The 17762-nt window shown below is 39.8% G+C and overlaps 1 protein-coding gene across 1 annotated transcript in view; it reads right to left on the bottom strand.

Annotated features, from left to right (window-relative positions):
* The window catches only part of LOC108273957 (ephrin type-A receptor 7), a 129001-nt gene extending 111869 nt beyond the window's left edge, over positions 1–17132 (bottom strand). Inside the window, exon 1 of the mRNA XM_017483672.3 lies at positions 16781–17132. Coding sequence (XP_017339161.1) covers positions 16781–16850 — 70 coding nt within the window. The 5' untranslated portion in view covers positions 16851–17132. The remainder of the gene's footprint in view (positions 1–16780) is intronic.
* Positions 17133–17762: the final 630 nt, after the last annotated feature.

Below are 17762 nucleotides of genomic sequence, written 5' to 3'. Positions count from 1 at the left end.
GTGTGGGGGGGGGGGTGAAAATGTACCCTTTATATGTTATTTTACAGAGATGACCATATTCAGAAACTGGAGATAAATACGAGCAGTCAACATTCTCACAACACATTCTCGCGAGGCTAATGAAAGCGTATTATGTTTAAATAATCCAAAAATCAAGTGTACTTGCATTTAACAAGAAACGCTTGATAAAGATCTCCCATGATCCTCTCAGACGACCTTGACAGGTTGAGGACGTACTGTATGTGCTGTATTTATATGCAACAAACTGTCCACTGCAGCTAAAGGATAGCTTGGTAAAATATCAAACACTTGAGATTCTCTTGATTGGCACAAAAATGTCACATCCCATAAACAGCCAACAGCTTCTTCTTCATGCCCGACATCCCCCATGCTTTTCTTCTTTAACTTTTCCTCTAGACTTTATTCAGCTAATCTCTCGCACACACATCCTGATCGTTTCCTAGGAATCGGCCCAAGTCTAAATTTGTTTGCCGAAGCTGTAACATTAAGTTTTCTGACATCAACAGGAACAGGAAGTAACTTATTTCACCAACGTTCTAGAACATTAAACGTAACTTGGGGACGTGCCATTATAGGAAAATAAAATCACCTTCAGGGTGCTAACAGTAACTCCGCTTCACTACACCACCACATCACTCAGCATTTCACCGTTTCACACACACACACACACACACACACACACACACACACACAGCACATAGATTTCCTGTGTTAATCTTTTTGCCTTGGTTTCTGTGAGCACATCTTCTGTACTGATGTCTCTCTTTGATTTTGTGCTCTAACTTGCAGAGGGTTTTTGTACTTTTTTTTTTGTTGAATTGGTGAAATCGCAGGTGCATGAAATAGTGAAATAGTTTTGCACGGTCTTTCACAGTGATGTTAGTTGGTAAATGAGAACTTTTAGCTGTACTCATGTCCGACGCACGTGAAACGAAAGACAGCTTCGGCTGATTGCGTGTTGTGATGACGTCACATGATGCGTCTCAGCCCGGATCTGCAAAAAATCTGCGGTAATTTTGAAAAATTGCAAGCTCATCTGAATATTGAAGTGTTTCCTCGATTTTGCGTTCATTTCTGCAATTGCAAAAATCGCCAAATCCTTTTGTTAAAATTTTTTTTATTTATTTATTTTTTTTTACATTGAGCCAATTGAGCCTAGCATGCTATGAGCCACAGATCTGTGAAGCCAACTCGGTTTGGAGGCAGAGAAGTCATGCCAGGATTGTGCAAACGGGCTTCCATTTGTTTGACAAGCGTCTGTTTGTGTGTGTGTGTGTGTGTGTGTGTGTGTGTGTGTGTGTGTGTGTTTGACTGGTCTTCTTAATATTCCAAAATGCTACGTGCTGTCTTGTTCAAACACTTCCCATCTGCAGCTTGGGCAGAGGAAAACTAGCCCAGCCACATTTGCATTTTAATTCACATTCAATCACCCTGTGTGGAGGTGTGTGTGTGTGTGTGTGTGTGTGTGTGTGTGTGTGTTTTGCCTAAAAAAAAGAAACACTACCCAAAGTTTTTTTCCCCCTACTTTTGTTTTTTTTTATCAACATTTTCAATCTGATCCCAGATGACACAAATGACACAATGCTCTGTATCTCCCCCTCCCTACCCCATCCCCCCCCCATTCTCTCCATCTCTCCAAATCCATTTCATAACATCGTCGGATGGACAATAGTCAACAGATTTACAGTCTCTCTGACACACAGACACCCGCGCGTGTGTGTGTGTGTGTCTCTATCTCTCATGAACATTTGCTCATGGTCGTCGCTGCCAGGCCACCGCACGACATTAAACCGGCATGAATATCCACTTCACACATTCTCCGATTTGTGTATCTAAGTGCCTTTCTTCTCATTTCAGGTCTCTTCTTCTTCATATTCTCATTGTCTGTCTCTCCCTCTCTCGCTGTCTCTCTCTCTCTCTCCTGGGCTGATGGCTATAATGAGAATGCAGTACAGGATGATTGGCAGGGTGGAAATAGGAGAGAAAGCCATGTTCTCACTCTCATTCTTGCTGATTAAACTCTGAGATGATTCGAGATCCAGGGTTCTGGTGCTCTCTCTCTCTCTCTCTCTCTCTCTCCCTCCCAGCATTCCTCATACCCGACAGCTCCATCACTCATATACCGCAGTCTGCTTTTCCTCAATACTGTAACATCAGGTCTAATGAAGTGAAAATGAAACAGGATTTCTATTCGCTCACAAGTCTGAGGTTTGCACTGAAGAAGTCACATGCATGACGCAAACATGAAGCGGATGGAAACGTTTTTCAAGGTCAAAAATCGTACATGCTACGTTTCGATTTTGATGGCGTCCAATCCTGAGGGTGAATTCTCCCGTTTTGCACTCCTGTGTTCCTGGCATGAGCTGCAGATTCATCAGGACCATGACCAGGACAGAAAAAGCAACCAGGAGGCAAGATGGACTATGAGCTTTGTCCATAAATATGCACTGAAGAAAGAAAAGGGTCCAGATTGACAAACTGGGGTTCACTTGTTAGCCCAAAGTGTTTGTTTTATGGAAAATCAATATCAACCCCTGCACACAAAGAACAGAGAAGAAACTAAGCTCTAAAGACAACAAGAACAAGTGGTGCTTCACTGGGCTGCGGTTATCTATAAAAAAATAAAACATACTTGGGGACTTTTTCTCAGCCGTGTTGTCTGGTTTAAATCGCAGTTTGAGTCTCTTGCGCCAGAAGCACTCAACCCTGAGCTCGGATCTGATTCTGCTTCACTTGCAGTTCAATAAGATGGCCCATAAAATGAATAAAGACCCTCCAGATAATAATGCAAATGTACTTGATTGGCTTTCAGCATTCTTAATTCCCCAGAGCTGAACTCCTAAGACATTGTGATTGATAGGAGCACCTCGTCGTGACCTTTGGTGACCTTTTACCTTAACAAAAAGGATGAAATCGATAGCACACTTTGGAGGAAGTCGTTACGGTGGAAGATGAACGTCAACCTTGGGCAGGAGACAAGGTCAGGAAGGTTTGGTACAGAGATGAGCTATCGAGCATATCGAGCACCGAGGATACGGAGAATGAAGGATCGACCGAGAAACCGTTCGGGGTGGGACGTGACCTTTGTCTTTACCACGTCTCAGCAGTCAACTCGACGTTCTCATCCTGCTCATCGACTCTCCGCTATCGGACCTGGTGCTGTAAGATTGTAACATGGAAATAAGGATCGTGTGGAAGGGAGCCATTTAGCAGCCAGTCTGAATAATCAGTCAAATTCATTCTCAACGGGGTTTTATTAAATGAGGCTTTAAACGGATTAATGCTGATCCGTTATCGGCCTCGTGATGAGCAAATAAACAATCAGAGAGGAAACAGTATGGAACAGGACGACTGGGGGATGGCACGGGATTACAGTTCCATGGAGGAATGTGAAAATCTGTTCGTCAGTAAACTCGAAGGAAGAATGACCGCAAGGAAGCAAGACTTTCCATTAATCATTGCAGTACCTTTTTGCAGCATCAGCATTTTGCCATCTAATATTCAGATCAAAGCTCACTATTTATTCATCAAGGCCACAGACGCTCGTTAATTCATTCTGATCGCCCGATGAACCGTGGAACTCTGAGGCTGCATCGAGGTTTATTCTTCAAGATCTATCAGTGCGCCTTTGCTTTCTCGGAGCTGATCAAGCCCTCTGGATGCCGCACGGTCTGTTCCGGGATTCAGAGCAGCAGCAGCAGCAGCGTGTCTGAGGTCAGCAAGAGTTGTTCCAAGATCAGTCAGGAAATGAGCAGAGGAAGATACAGCAAGCATGACGCTGATTTTGAGCAAAGGACGAACCATCTGAGGGATTCTCCACCAATCACTGGAGATCTTGCTTTCCCAGGTGCATCTTTTATGATGGAATTGGGATGTTCTACAATCGATTAGCGACCAACACTTAGTCGTGCCTACTCAACGTAGCTCAATGTCTCTTTCCAGAACCTTCACACTATCTGTCCCTCAGTGGTGGAATGATTCCAACCTCAATCCGGACCACAGAATCTCTCACCATCTTCAAAAAACAGCTAAAAACCCACCTCTTCCGTGAACACATAACTAACCCCTAAAATGCCAACCCCACATTATTTTGAAATAAATAAATAAATAAAAATTACTCTGGCTGTTACACCTCTACTCTGCGCACTTTGCTTCTCTAGAACTCAATTAAAAGATCTTGTATGGTAGCACTACTTGTGTTGTTCTCCGCTTGATATATCGCTTTGCTTGTATTTCCTCATTTGCAAGTCACTTTGGATAAAAGCGTCTGCTAAATGAATAAATGTAAATGCTCATGATATTTAGATTCAGGGCAGGACATTCTTTAGTCATTATAGATGAGCACCTAGAGCCCTGGTATGGACCTATTATAAAAAACCTGCATGATTCATGGAAATACAGTATATATATATATATATATATATATATATATATATATATATATATATATATATATATATATATATACACATATACACACACATATATATATATATATATATATATATATATATATATATATATATACACACACATATATATATATATATATATATATATATATGTGTGTGTATATATATATATATATATATATATATATATATGTGTGTGTATATATATATATATATATATATATATATATATATATATATATATATATATATATATATATATGTATATATATATATACACGTGTATATATATATATATATATATATATATATATATATATATATATATATATATATATATATATATATATATATATATATATATATATATATATATATATATTTTTTTTTTTTAAAGAGAAAGAAGACTAAACCAAAAATTCCAACGTTCAAGTCAAATATAACAAATATAAGCAAATTGCCAGCGTAAAGTGTATTTACACTCAATCAGTACAAAAATCTTAAACAAACTATAACTACCTGCTTTAAATTACCCACATAAAAACATCTACACACTGATATCAGCTCTGATTGCTCAGATGGTGTTGATTAAAATCGCAGGTTTATATTAACGCGCTCGTTCTAAAACGTTACCGTTTCTATAGCAACACCTCGTTCATAGGGACTTGAATGATACAGCAGACGTGCCACATTAATACACGAAAAAAATCGTTGATATGGTGAAATTTTCTGTAAACAGAAGCTTACTTAACATTTATGGAAGGAGTCTCCAGTGTAAAGCATCATCAGGACAGAGGAAATTACACTTCTTCGCAGTTTCTCATCAAAATGCCAAGATTGTTGATAGGGAATTTTTTAAGGTATGACGTGATGTTATTTCAAAATGGTAATCTTTTGCAAATTAGCTATAGTAAAAGGGGAATAAAACACTTGGGGGGGGTGGGGGGGTGCTGTTATAGGAATTATAAGCGCTTTATTTGTAACTTATCTGAATCCGTCTCTGTGTCCTGCCTGCTATGAGAAATTAAATTTTGGGTGAAATGAGTTTGGGAATGGATTTTGGCAGGCAGTGGTGGCAGGTCGCAGATTAAGGAGCTCCTGTGGTTACTTTATGGACATGAATAACAAGCCATGTGTTCACACTGCATCTTAATTAACACCATTAGAATGAGCTGAGTCAGAACACTGACAGTATTCTACCAAATATGGTCAAATATGCACACACACACACACACACGCACACGCACATAGATGAAATTATTTTTCCTGCTATATTGTAGTGGTATGAAGTAATACATCTGTTATTTGTGCTGTTTTATTGTTAGCTTTGTTTCTATCCACTGTGGTTTTCTTGGACGGAAGCTGAATAAAAATCTGGTGAACAAAACATTAAAATAGGTTAATCAAATACATATACATACATACATACATACACATACACACACACACACACACACATATATATATATATATATATATATATATATATATATATATATATATATATATACACACATACACATATACATATATATGTGTATATGTATATGTATGTATGTATTTGAATATATATATATATATATATATATATATATATATATATACATATTTGAATATATATATATATATATGAAAATATATATATATATATATGAATATATATATATATATATATATATATATATATATATGAAAATATATATATATGAAAATATATATGAAAATATATATATATATATATATATATATATATATATATATATATATATATATATATATATATATATATATATATATATATAGCATGCTTTTAGAGCTCATTACGAGATGTTTCCACCCAAAGTTCTACCCAAAACTGCAACAATGGCAGTGATAGCATAAGGAGCAAAAATATAAACACCCTGTAAACCCAACCACAAGTAATTTCACTAATTAATTAAACCCAGTTGGTGACTTAAGAGTGGATTCATGACTTTAACATCTTATTTGAAGCTTGTTAAATGAGGGATCACACATGAATGCAGTTAGCGCAGAAGTATAAATCTTCATACACGCACACACACACACCACAAAGACATACGGCTGAACTCAGCAGGGGGCAGTAAAGCGATCGAGCCTAAACCTACAATTTATGTATTTATTCATCGCTGAGAAACTGCACTTTAAAATGTCGGGCAATTTTCCAGGTCACCGGTCAAAGCAGCCAAGTCAGAGGAACATCCCTCCTGTTGTCACGGCGATAACGTGGTTGAGGTGCGAGCGGTGTGTCAGCGGGGTTCAATATCATGCAATCGGGCACGTGTGAGGTTCACCGTCTTAATGAGTCTGAAAGGTCAAATATCTCCTCAGAAGATTAATGGGGTTTTAGATGGAACATGGGCACCAGAGGGCATCACCAGAGCGGACCAGAGCCGAGGTGCTGGCACACTGACGGGATACATGAACCCACAGAAGAAAGAGCTTTTATTTTATTAAATAAAACACCAGCACAGCGTAAAGCCTGGTGTGGGATCAATATGTACAATTTTTCACTGAACTCAAACATGTAATGCCATACTGATAAGAGGATTATTGTAGATAATAACATCACAAAACTTTATTTCAAGGTGCAAGGTTTCCTCTATTTTTCTTAAACAGGGTCCTCTAGGTTTAAAAGATATTTTCATGAACACTAATCTTGCATTTACACAAGCAACTGTTCACTTCCTAGTCAAGTTCGTTTGTGAAGGCTCTGGAGACAGCAACATGGAACGAGTGATTAGATTTAGTAAACTCCCCGGACACACCGCCAAGATCCTAAACATTCAGCTTGACTATCTAAAATAAACACTGGATTGATTTGTACATTATACAATTACGAGTTACAACATCTCTGTGTAGTATTGTCGGAAATGCAATATCGGGGGGGGGGGTCCAAAAATCCTTTGTGAAGGCATGCGGAGTGATGAAAATGAGTACTGCAGTATCACTGTTATACTACACTGTTACACTGTTAAACTACACTGTTAAACTACACTGTTACTCTGTTAAACTACACTGTTAAACTACACTGTTACTCTGTTAAACTACACTGTTAAACTACACTGTTAAACTACACTGTTAAACTACACTGTTACTCTGTTAAACTATACTGTTACACTACACTGTTACTCTGTTAAACTACACTGTTAAACTACACTGTTAAACTACACTGTTACTCTGTTAAACTATACTGTTACACTACACTGTTACTCTGTTAAACTACACTGTTAAACTACACTGTTACTCTGTTAAACTATACTGTTACACTACACTGTTACTCTGTTAAACTACACTGTTAAACTACACTGTTACTCTGTTAAACTATACTGTTACACTACACTGTTACTCTGTTAAACTACACTGTTAAACTACACTGTTACTCTGTTAAACTATACTGTTACACTACACTGTTACTCTGTTAAACTACACTGTTAAACTACACTGTTACTCTGTTAAACTATACTGTTACACTACACTGTTACTCTGTTACACTACACTGTTACACTACACTGTTACTCTGTTACACTACACTTAAACTACACTGTTAAACTACACTGTTACTCTGTTAAACTATACTGTTACACTACACTGTTACTCTGTTAAACTACACTGTAAAACTACACTGTTAAACTACACTGTTACTCTGTTAAACTATACTGTTACACTACACTGTTACTCTGTTAAACTATACTGTTACACTACAATGTTACACTGTTAAACTACACTGTTACTCTGTTAAACTACTGTTGCACTACACTGTTAAACTATACTGTTACACTACACTGTTAAAATACACTGTTACACTGTTAAACTATACTGTTACACTACACTGTTAAACTATACTGTTACACTACACTGTTAAACTATACTGTTACACTACACTGTTAAACTATACTGTTACACTACACTGTTAAAATACACTGTTACACTGTTAAACTATACTGTTACACTACACTGTTAAACTATACTGTTACACTACACTGTTACACTACACTGTTAAACTATACTGTTACACTACACTGTTAAACTATACTGTTACACTACACTGTTAAACTATACTGTTACACTACACTGTTAAACTATACTGTTACACTACACTGTTAAACTATACTGTTACACTACACTGTTACACTACACTGTTACACTATACTGTTACACTACACTGTTAAACTATACTGTTACACTACACTGTTACACTATACTGTTACACTATACTGTTACACTACACTGTTAAACTATACTGTTACACTACACTGTTAAACTATACTGTTACACTATACTGTTACACTACACTGTTAAACTATACTGTTACACTACATTGTTAAACTATACTGTTACACTACACTGTTACACTACACTGTTAAACTATACTGTTACACTACACTGTTAAACTATACTGTTACATTAAATGTAAATGGCGCACTTATATAGAGCTTTTATCCAAAGAGCTTTCACACTGTTTCTCATTCACCCATTCACACACACACTCACACACCAGTGGTAGCAGAGCTGCCATGCAAGGCACAAACTTGCCATTGGGAGCAACTTGGGGTTCAGTGTCTTGCCCAAGGACACTACGGTATGTGGAGTCACGTGGTCTGGGAATCGAACCGCCAACCCTACGATTATTGGACAACCCGCTCTACCACCTGAACCACAGCCACACTACACTGTTAAACTATACTGTTACACTACACTGTTACACTGTTACACTACACTCTGTTACACTACACTCTGTTACAATGTTAAACTATACTGTTACACTACACTGTTACACTACACTGTTAAACTACACTGTTAAACTACACTGTTACTCTTAAACTATACTGTTACACTACTTTGTTAAATTATACTGTTAAACTATACTGTTACACTACACTGTTACACTTAAACTATACTGTTACACTACACTGTTAAACTACACTGTTAAACTACACTGTTAAACTACACTGTTACTCTTAAACTATACTGTTACACTACTTTGTTAAATTATACTGTTACACTACACTGTTACAATGTTAAATTATACTGTTAAACTATACTGTTACACTACACTGTTACACTGTTAAACTATACTGGTACACTAGCTGCGTTTACATGGACAACAACAATCCACTCTTAACCCGATTAAGACCATACTTCGATTTAGAAACTACCATGTAAACAGCAATTTTTACTTACCTTAATCTAATTAAGACGTGTGGAATATACCTGTTTTAGTCGCATTATGGACGTGTATTACAGACGTGTAAACACCTTAATCACATTATGAACGCCGTGTGAGAGTTTTCACCGCATTTTGCAACACGACACGATCACACACGGCAGTTTTACGGCGAACAAGAGAGTTTGGCTACGCCCCAAACCGCATACTTGCCTACTATAGGCCTGTAGTGGGGAAAAATACATGTATCTCGGCTACTATATAGACGGTAAGTACGCGGTTTGAGACGCAGCCCACGGCTTCAAGCAGTCGTCTATTTGCACTTATAGCATGACAAATAATTAACTGCACTTAAAGCGTTCGTAAAAAAAATTAAATAAAAACACCCAAAACTGTATACGGTACCATAACAAAGACGAACTGTATGTTGATACGTGAAATTCTGGAGGGACGTCGGACGGCGTGGCGCGGTGACGTAATGACATGTGCTGTTAATCTAATTATGTTCTATAACATGTAAAACAGGAACATGACAGGAGTATCCTAAAAGCAACTCATGTAAACACCTTAACATTTTTATCTTACTCAGAGTAAGGTCAATAATTAGATTACTGCTGTCCATGTAAACAGTCAGTGTTAAACTATACTGTTACACTACACTGTTAAACTATACTGTTAAACTACACTCTGTTACACTACACTCTGTTACAATGTTAAACTATACTGTTACACTACACTGTTACAACTGTTACATTTCCCTCTTTCACTATTTATATACACCGTTTCAGTATAATGTGTTTCAAGTCACTGTTTCAGTGCATTTTCTGATGCAACCTTCCGCTTCACCGGGTCACCAATATGTTTCACTACGTCACTGTGCCGCTTCACTGTGTTATTGTTCTGTTTCGGTGCGTCACTGATGTGCTTCGCTGCGTCACCATACCACTTCACGGTTTAAGCAATATGCTTCAGTGTCACCGTTCCGCTTCACCACATCACTGTTCCGCTTCACAATGTAATCAATATGCTTCAGTGTTACCGTTCCACTTCACCACATCACCATTCCGCTTCAGTGTAAGCAATATGCTTCAGTGCCACCGTTCCGCTTCACAGTGTAAGCAATATGCTTCAGTGTCACCGTTCTGCTTCACTGTGTCACCATTTCGCTTTATCATGTCAACCTTTCGCTTGACTACGTCACTAATACGTTTCACTGTGTCACCATTCCGCTTCACCACATCACCATTCCGCTTCACAGTGTAAGCAATATGCTTCAGTGTCACCGTTCCGCTTCACCACATCACCATTCCGCTTCACAGTGTAAGCAATATGCTTCAGTGTCACCATTCCGCTTCACCACATCACCGTTCCGCTTCACAGTGTAAGCAATATGCTTCAGTGTCACCGTTCCGCTTCACAGTGTAAGCAATATGCTTCAGTGTCACCGTTCCACTTTACCACATCACCATTCCGCTTAATCACGTCACCGTTCCACTTCATCGTGTCACCCTCCGCTTCACCATGTCACCGTTCCGCTCCACAGTGTAAGCGATATGCTTGTGTCACCGTTCCGCTTTACTGTGTCACCGTTTTGCTTTATCATGTCAACGTTTCGCTTCACTGCGTCACCGTTCCGCTTCACAGTGTAATCAATATGCTGATTCCGCTGTTCCGCTTCACCACATCACCGTTCCGCTTCAAAGTGTAAGCGATATGCTTCAGTGTCACCTTTCCGCTTCACCACGTCACCATCCTGCTTCACTGCATCACCGTCCCGCTTCCCCAAAATGCTTCACCAATATGCTTCACCTTTCCGCTTCACCAAAATACTTCACTGTCACACTTCACCGCGTCACCAATATGCTTCACCATCCCGTTTCACCATGTCACCAATATGCTTCAACGTCCCATTTCACTGCATCACCAATATGCTCCAACCCCGTGTCACCAAGATGCTTCACCGCATCACCAAGATACTTCACCACATCACCAATATGCTTCACTGCATCACCAACATGCCTCACCGCATCACCAACATGCCTCACCGCATCACCAATATGCTTCACCACATCACCAACATGCCTCACTGCATCACCAACATGCCTCACCGCATCACCAATATGCCTCACCGCATCACCAATATGCTTCACCACGTCACCAATATGCTTCACCGCGTCACCAATATGCCTCACCGCATCACCAACATGCCTCACCGCATCACCAATATGCCTCCCCGCATCACCAATATGCTTCCCTGTCCCGCTTCAACGAGTTAATGTTCTGCTTCACTGTGTCACTGTCACGACACTGATACATTATTACGATAGACTACGTCGCGATTGTCATCAAACGTTTCGTGGTTTCAGTAAAACATTCACTGAATCTAATTTTCGCCACTATATCAAAAACTTTAAAACATCGATTTTTGACAGAGAACCAGCACCAGGTACATCGTGAAACTACTTTAAGGCGACATTCTTTAATAAATTTACAAATATGAAATGCAGATAAAGCATTTCAAAACGCAACTGATTTGTCAACTTTTCTGAACTGTCGATATTAAAATGAAAAGTCGGGCCACTTTATATAAGATGCAGTTATAAAATGTGAGTATTTCATTTGCAACATGGAGCCTCTTTGCCTTCACTTCCTATTAGATTACAGTGCATCACCAATTTATCACATCGGAAGAAATGTAGAACTCGCACAACGCAAATTTAATTCTTGCTCAAGCGAACGCTGTAACAGAAATTTGCACCAGTCTGTTACATATTCTATTACACACACGGATCTGGAGCTGCAGATGTTAAATGGGTTTTCTCTCCATTAGCAGGATGTTTAAAACTCTCGGGTCGACTCAAATATTCATCATTCTCGGTGCTGGTGAACCTGCCTGGCTCTTAACACACAGATTCTGGGAAAAACACACACACACACACACACACACACACACACACCACTGCATTACACTCCTGCGTCAGTAGATTGTTATTAATATGACATGGCCTCGATGCTTTTAGGCAAATCGGGGCATCGTGAATGTGCAGTAAAAGACCGGGCGAGGACGGAACTGGAAATTAAACATACAAAGTTCATAGACTCTGTAAGATGTGGCTTGGTTGATGTATGGCGGTGCAGTAAAACCTGCCAGACATGAAAAACACACTTAGAATGATTTCACCTGGACTTGTTACCGATCCCGGAATCTGGAGAGAGTTATGTAGCACAGAGCAGGACAAGACCTTGAGTACAGTACATGTGGATATCATTCCATCTACTGCTGTCTTTTCCCACGGAGTCTCCTTGGCAGGCTTGCTGTAATCCTAAATACTTCATTAAGTGGTGAGGACTTAATACCAAAATCACACGCATCAGTATTCAGCACACAGACATAGCTACAGACTTCAGTAGTTACACGAGAGTTACCCACGTGGGGATGGAGTTTGTCTGAAATAGAGGTGTGTCTCAGTTACGCTCGACTCTGACCCTGAACGTAAGCGTATGTTTCTTGTGCATATTTTTTAGTTTTAAATCTAAAGCGCTTTAAAGCGCATATTTTTCAGTTTTAAAGCTTTAAGTCCTTCAGTACGCATTTTCTATCCCTGACCTTTTTTCCATGTTTAAAAGGGGAGTGTTTTTCTTTAAAAGCGGTAAATATCTTTCTGCTTGGACGAAGAACAATCCGGTAACCATGGAGTTGTGAACTACACGCAGGTCCATCTTCAATACCGCTTATCCTTCTTCATGGTCACGGGGGAACCTGGAGCGTATCCCAGGCCTTACCAGGGTATCCCAGGCCCCCAGGAAGCATGGGGCACAAGGCGGCGTACACCCTGGACAGGGAGCCAATCCATCACAGGGCACAATCACATACACACTCACACATCCATTCATACACTACGGACACTTTGGACACGCCAATCAGCCTACCATGCATGTCTTTGGACTGGGGGAGAAAACCGGAGTACCCGGAGGAAACCTCCGCAGCACGGGAGAACGGGGAGAACATGCAAACTCCGCACACACGGGGCCAGAGCGGGAATCAAACCCCCAACCCTGGAGGTGTGAGGTGAACATGCTAAACACTAAGCCACCGTGCGCCCTACACGCAGGTGTTTTTAATAATCTGAACGTGGACCTCAGAAAATACACTTAGCAGCTGCGTGACCCGACTCTGAATACCAGGAACTTTCCTCACGTAAACACTGACGCTACATTTGGACTCAAGTCGCCAACTTGGAGTACAACCCACTATGGAAGCTAACCTAGCGAGTGGAGACTAGCCTAACGAGTGGGACTAGCCTAGCAAGTGGAGGCTAGCTTAGTGAGTGGAGGCTAGCCTAGCGGGTGGAGACTAGCCTAGCGGGTGGAGCCTAGCCTAGAGTAGAGGCTAGCTTAGTGAATGGAGACTAGCCTAGCGGGTGGGGACTAGCCTAGCGGGTGGGGACTAGCCTAGCGGGTGGGGACTAGCCTAGCGGGTGGGGACTAGCCTAGCGAGCATAGTGACTGCGTAACTAACAACTCCGATTCTTTAGTTGCTTGAGTGGCACAGTAGGCAGAGACTTACACAGATGTATGTTAATCAAGTGTACTCATTCGAATATTAGGCCACACCCACGAGGACATCCTCAGGTGGTTCTGCTCTGAAAGTTTAACTTCAGTTTGAGCATTTTATTAATTTTCCTTCTTTTTTTCCCCCAAACTTGCCATTTCTCTGATTTCTTGGCTTAAACAGTGTCAGGATGTGTGTTTTTCCCTGCAAACACACTTCATACATTAACGCTGACACAAAAGTAAAACCTCCTGAGTAGATTTAAAATAAAAATAAAACAAAGTTTCAGCAAGCTGTACTCTACTGTACACGAGTCTTATGGGATCTTTAAAACACAGATAAATTATATGTGCAGTTAAAGAAATGCGTGTTTAGCAAAACAGCTCACGTCATTTTAATTAACGCCCTCCATTACAGAAAAAAAAAAAATCTAAAATCATGTGCAAGCAGTTATGTCATCAGCAGTTTAAAAGACTAGCAGCGATTACGGTAATGTTCTTATTCACGTTGTCTATGTAGTGTACACAGACACACACGCAGACACACACACACACGGCTAAGAAATTTCTGCAGACACAGCAGAATTGTCAAGAACAGCGACATGATCCAACTGTGGCTGAAAAACACACCTCTCTCTCACTCTCGCTCACTGTCGCTCACACAGCTCCCATTGTCACTTGTGTTATAGCAGCTATAAACAGTCAGGTTAATAAGACACAGAAACGCAGAAGCTTGTCGTTTTTTTGTTACACTGAAACCGCAAAAGCGCGTAAACTCTAACCCTAACACTAGAGACTCCTTCCATAAATGTTACATAAACATCTCCTTACAAAAAACTTCCACATCTACGATTTTTTTGTGTGTGTGATTTTTACACATTAATATAAACCTGTGATTTGCAGCTGTTATAGAAAATTAATCAACATCCTTCTGACCAATCAGAATTCCACTTCTGGCAGCTCAGAGACGAATCCAGCAGGCTGAACAGGAACAGTGTAGAACTGAACCTCAGCATTGAGGAACTGAAGAATTCGGAGAAATGCTGTCTGTAATGTGCATGCTGCTGATGCGAATGTGCACGAGTGTGCGCGAGTGATGAGCAGTGAAGGCGTAAACGAGCCCCAGATGAGATGCCAAGGTGAGTTAGCGCTGAGGAGCGAAGAATAAGACAGTGAGAGAAAGACTCCAGCTAGCTGATTAACCGCATGAGGGACGATGACCGCCCACCGGTGTGTGTGTGTGTGTGTGTGTGTGTTTTCAGGGTGCTCATGTCAGTCATTCAGAACACACACTGCTTTCACTGCGATTAATTGATGTCACAACATTCATTAACACAACGCTGTCACTCAAAGCAAAGAACAGAAATAACACACACCATTATTAAACTCCTGATCATCACCGGGGTCAAACTCCTCATTACTGCACTCTAGTATTTTGTATTTTAACCCTCAGGACGTGTGTGTGTGTGTGAGTGTGTGTGAGTGACAGAGAGAAACAAGGGTCTTTGTGTCCTTTAATTAGACTGTGTGTGTTTATGTGTGTTAGGATTATTATTTCGTTATGAGAACATGCATAATGACATGATGTGTGGATTTGTAGCAATTTATTATATGAAAATGTGTGTGTGTGGGGGGGTGTGTGCACGCATGCCAATTTAACCATGCGAGTTCATATATTTAATATTCAGGAATGGTATGACATGGCATAAATAATTTTATTATTATTATTATTATTATTATTATTATTATTATTAAGTATTGGGTTTATTTTTTTAAGTTTCTTCATTTTTTTCAAATGCTCATCACTGGGATGTGACCTTCAAGGAAAATAATTGTTTATTTAAATAAATAAATAAATAAATAAATAAATAAATGCTTGTCACTGATATGAGACCCTCAAGTAACATCATTAGGACCACTGCTTTGTGTGAGTGTGTGCATGTGTGTGTGTGTGAGAGAGAGAGAGAGAGAGAGAGAGAGAGAGAGAGAATAAATGTCCCTTTAACTCCATGTACAAACAAGAGTGTGAGAGTGTGTGTGTGAGCCAGCACTGAGTGTGAAATTGCCACCACAGTTACTAGCTCTATGCCACAACACAGATTGTGACTCTGGTCTCACCTGAACCTGAACCTGAACCAGAACCTGAACCTGAACCAGAGCGGAAACCTGACAGCAGGTGACACATTCACACTCACTCCAATCTTTATCATAACTCACAAAAATAATGCATTATAAAGCCAGCCTGGCTTGTGTGGGATGCTGAGTTCACCTGTGACACACACACACACACACGTAGACATGTGGGTGGTACACACACGTGCAGCGATCAGGATGAGGACACACAAGAGGATGAGAAAGAAAGTCACATTAAAATAATAATTAAAATAAACACAACAATGAGCACCTGGGGATTTCTAAGTGCAAGAAAGCATGAACAATTATAAAATGAAAACTGAAAATGTCGCGTGCCGCTTCATGAAGCACACACACACACCTCCAAGCCTCCACAGCACCGGTATAAACTTCACACACACACACGGAGAGAGAGAGAGAGAGAGAGAGAGAGAGAGAGAGAGAGAGAGAGAGAGAGAGAAATAAATAAATATCCTACCTTCCTCAGACACACACTCATTTACTCGCTTCAGCAATAAAATCCAAAACAGCGCCTTAAAAAGCTCCATGATTGACCGGACACGCTCGCGAGACTCTGGTCATGTCGCTGCCGCGCGCGTTTACCGCGCTCTAACACACCGGCGCACACTCACACACTCATACTACACACACTCTCTCACACACTCTCTCACACACTCTCTCACACACACGCGCACACACGCGCACACACACCCACACAACCACGCGCACACACACACACACCGGCTCAACACCAGGAGAAGAGAGCCTGCCAGCGGTCCGGGATTGTAGTGACAGGAAAAGGCACCTCGCACCATATTTGGTATCTCGGGGGGCGGGGTTTACAGGCTAGATTGTCAGGGAAGGAGCAGCCAATCAGATTCGAGTTGGAGTTTTAGCGCATAGGCAATTAAACAGGGTCAGTTCATGTGTGAGGACCGACAATGGAGCGCGCAGTGTGAGTTTTGCAATATGAATTTAACAAAATAAACAAACAAACAAGCAAATAAATAATAGTAATAGTTAGATTTTTTATTTTTATTTTTTACAAATTTGTTACTAAATTTGACCCAAACATTCAAATCAGCATCTAAGAGAAGTTCAGCTATTTAAATGTCATTTTATATATATTTTTTTAAGTAGAGGTTAGGGCTACTTTAAGAAAAATAAATGCTTTCTGACAGTTTTATTTAAAAAAAAAAAAAAAAAAAAAAAAAAAAAAAAAACCCTGAGTAATAATTGTATTTTCTTTTTCTTTTTTTAACAGGGTATAAGATAATGGTGTATCTTATTTAGCATCTATATCAAAGATAAAATTAAATAATTTCAAGATTTTTCAGTTTAGGGCTACTTTGAGAAGTGCTCTTTGAAAAAATAAATGTTAATACATTTTGATGAAGGTCAAAATCACCAAAGATATTTTTGGCTAAACATATAATAATACAAAAATATTGTTCCCAACA

This window comes from Ictalurus punctatus, chromosome 2 (assembly GCF_001660625.3).
Source record: "Ictalurus punctatus breed USDA103 chromosome 2, Coco_2.0, whole genome shotgun sequence".
Classification (NCBI taxonomy): domain Eukaryota; kingdom Metazoa; phylum Chordata; class Actinopteri; order Siluriformes; family Ictaluridae; genus Ictalurus; species Ictalurus punctatus.
This window is presented reverse-complemented; position numbering and strand designations above follow the sequence as displayed.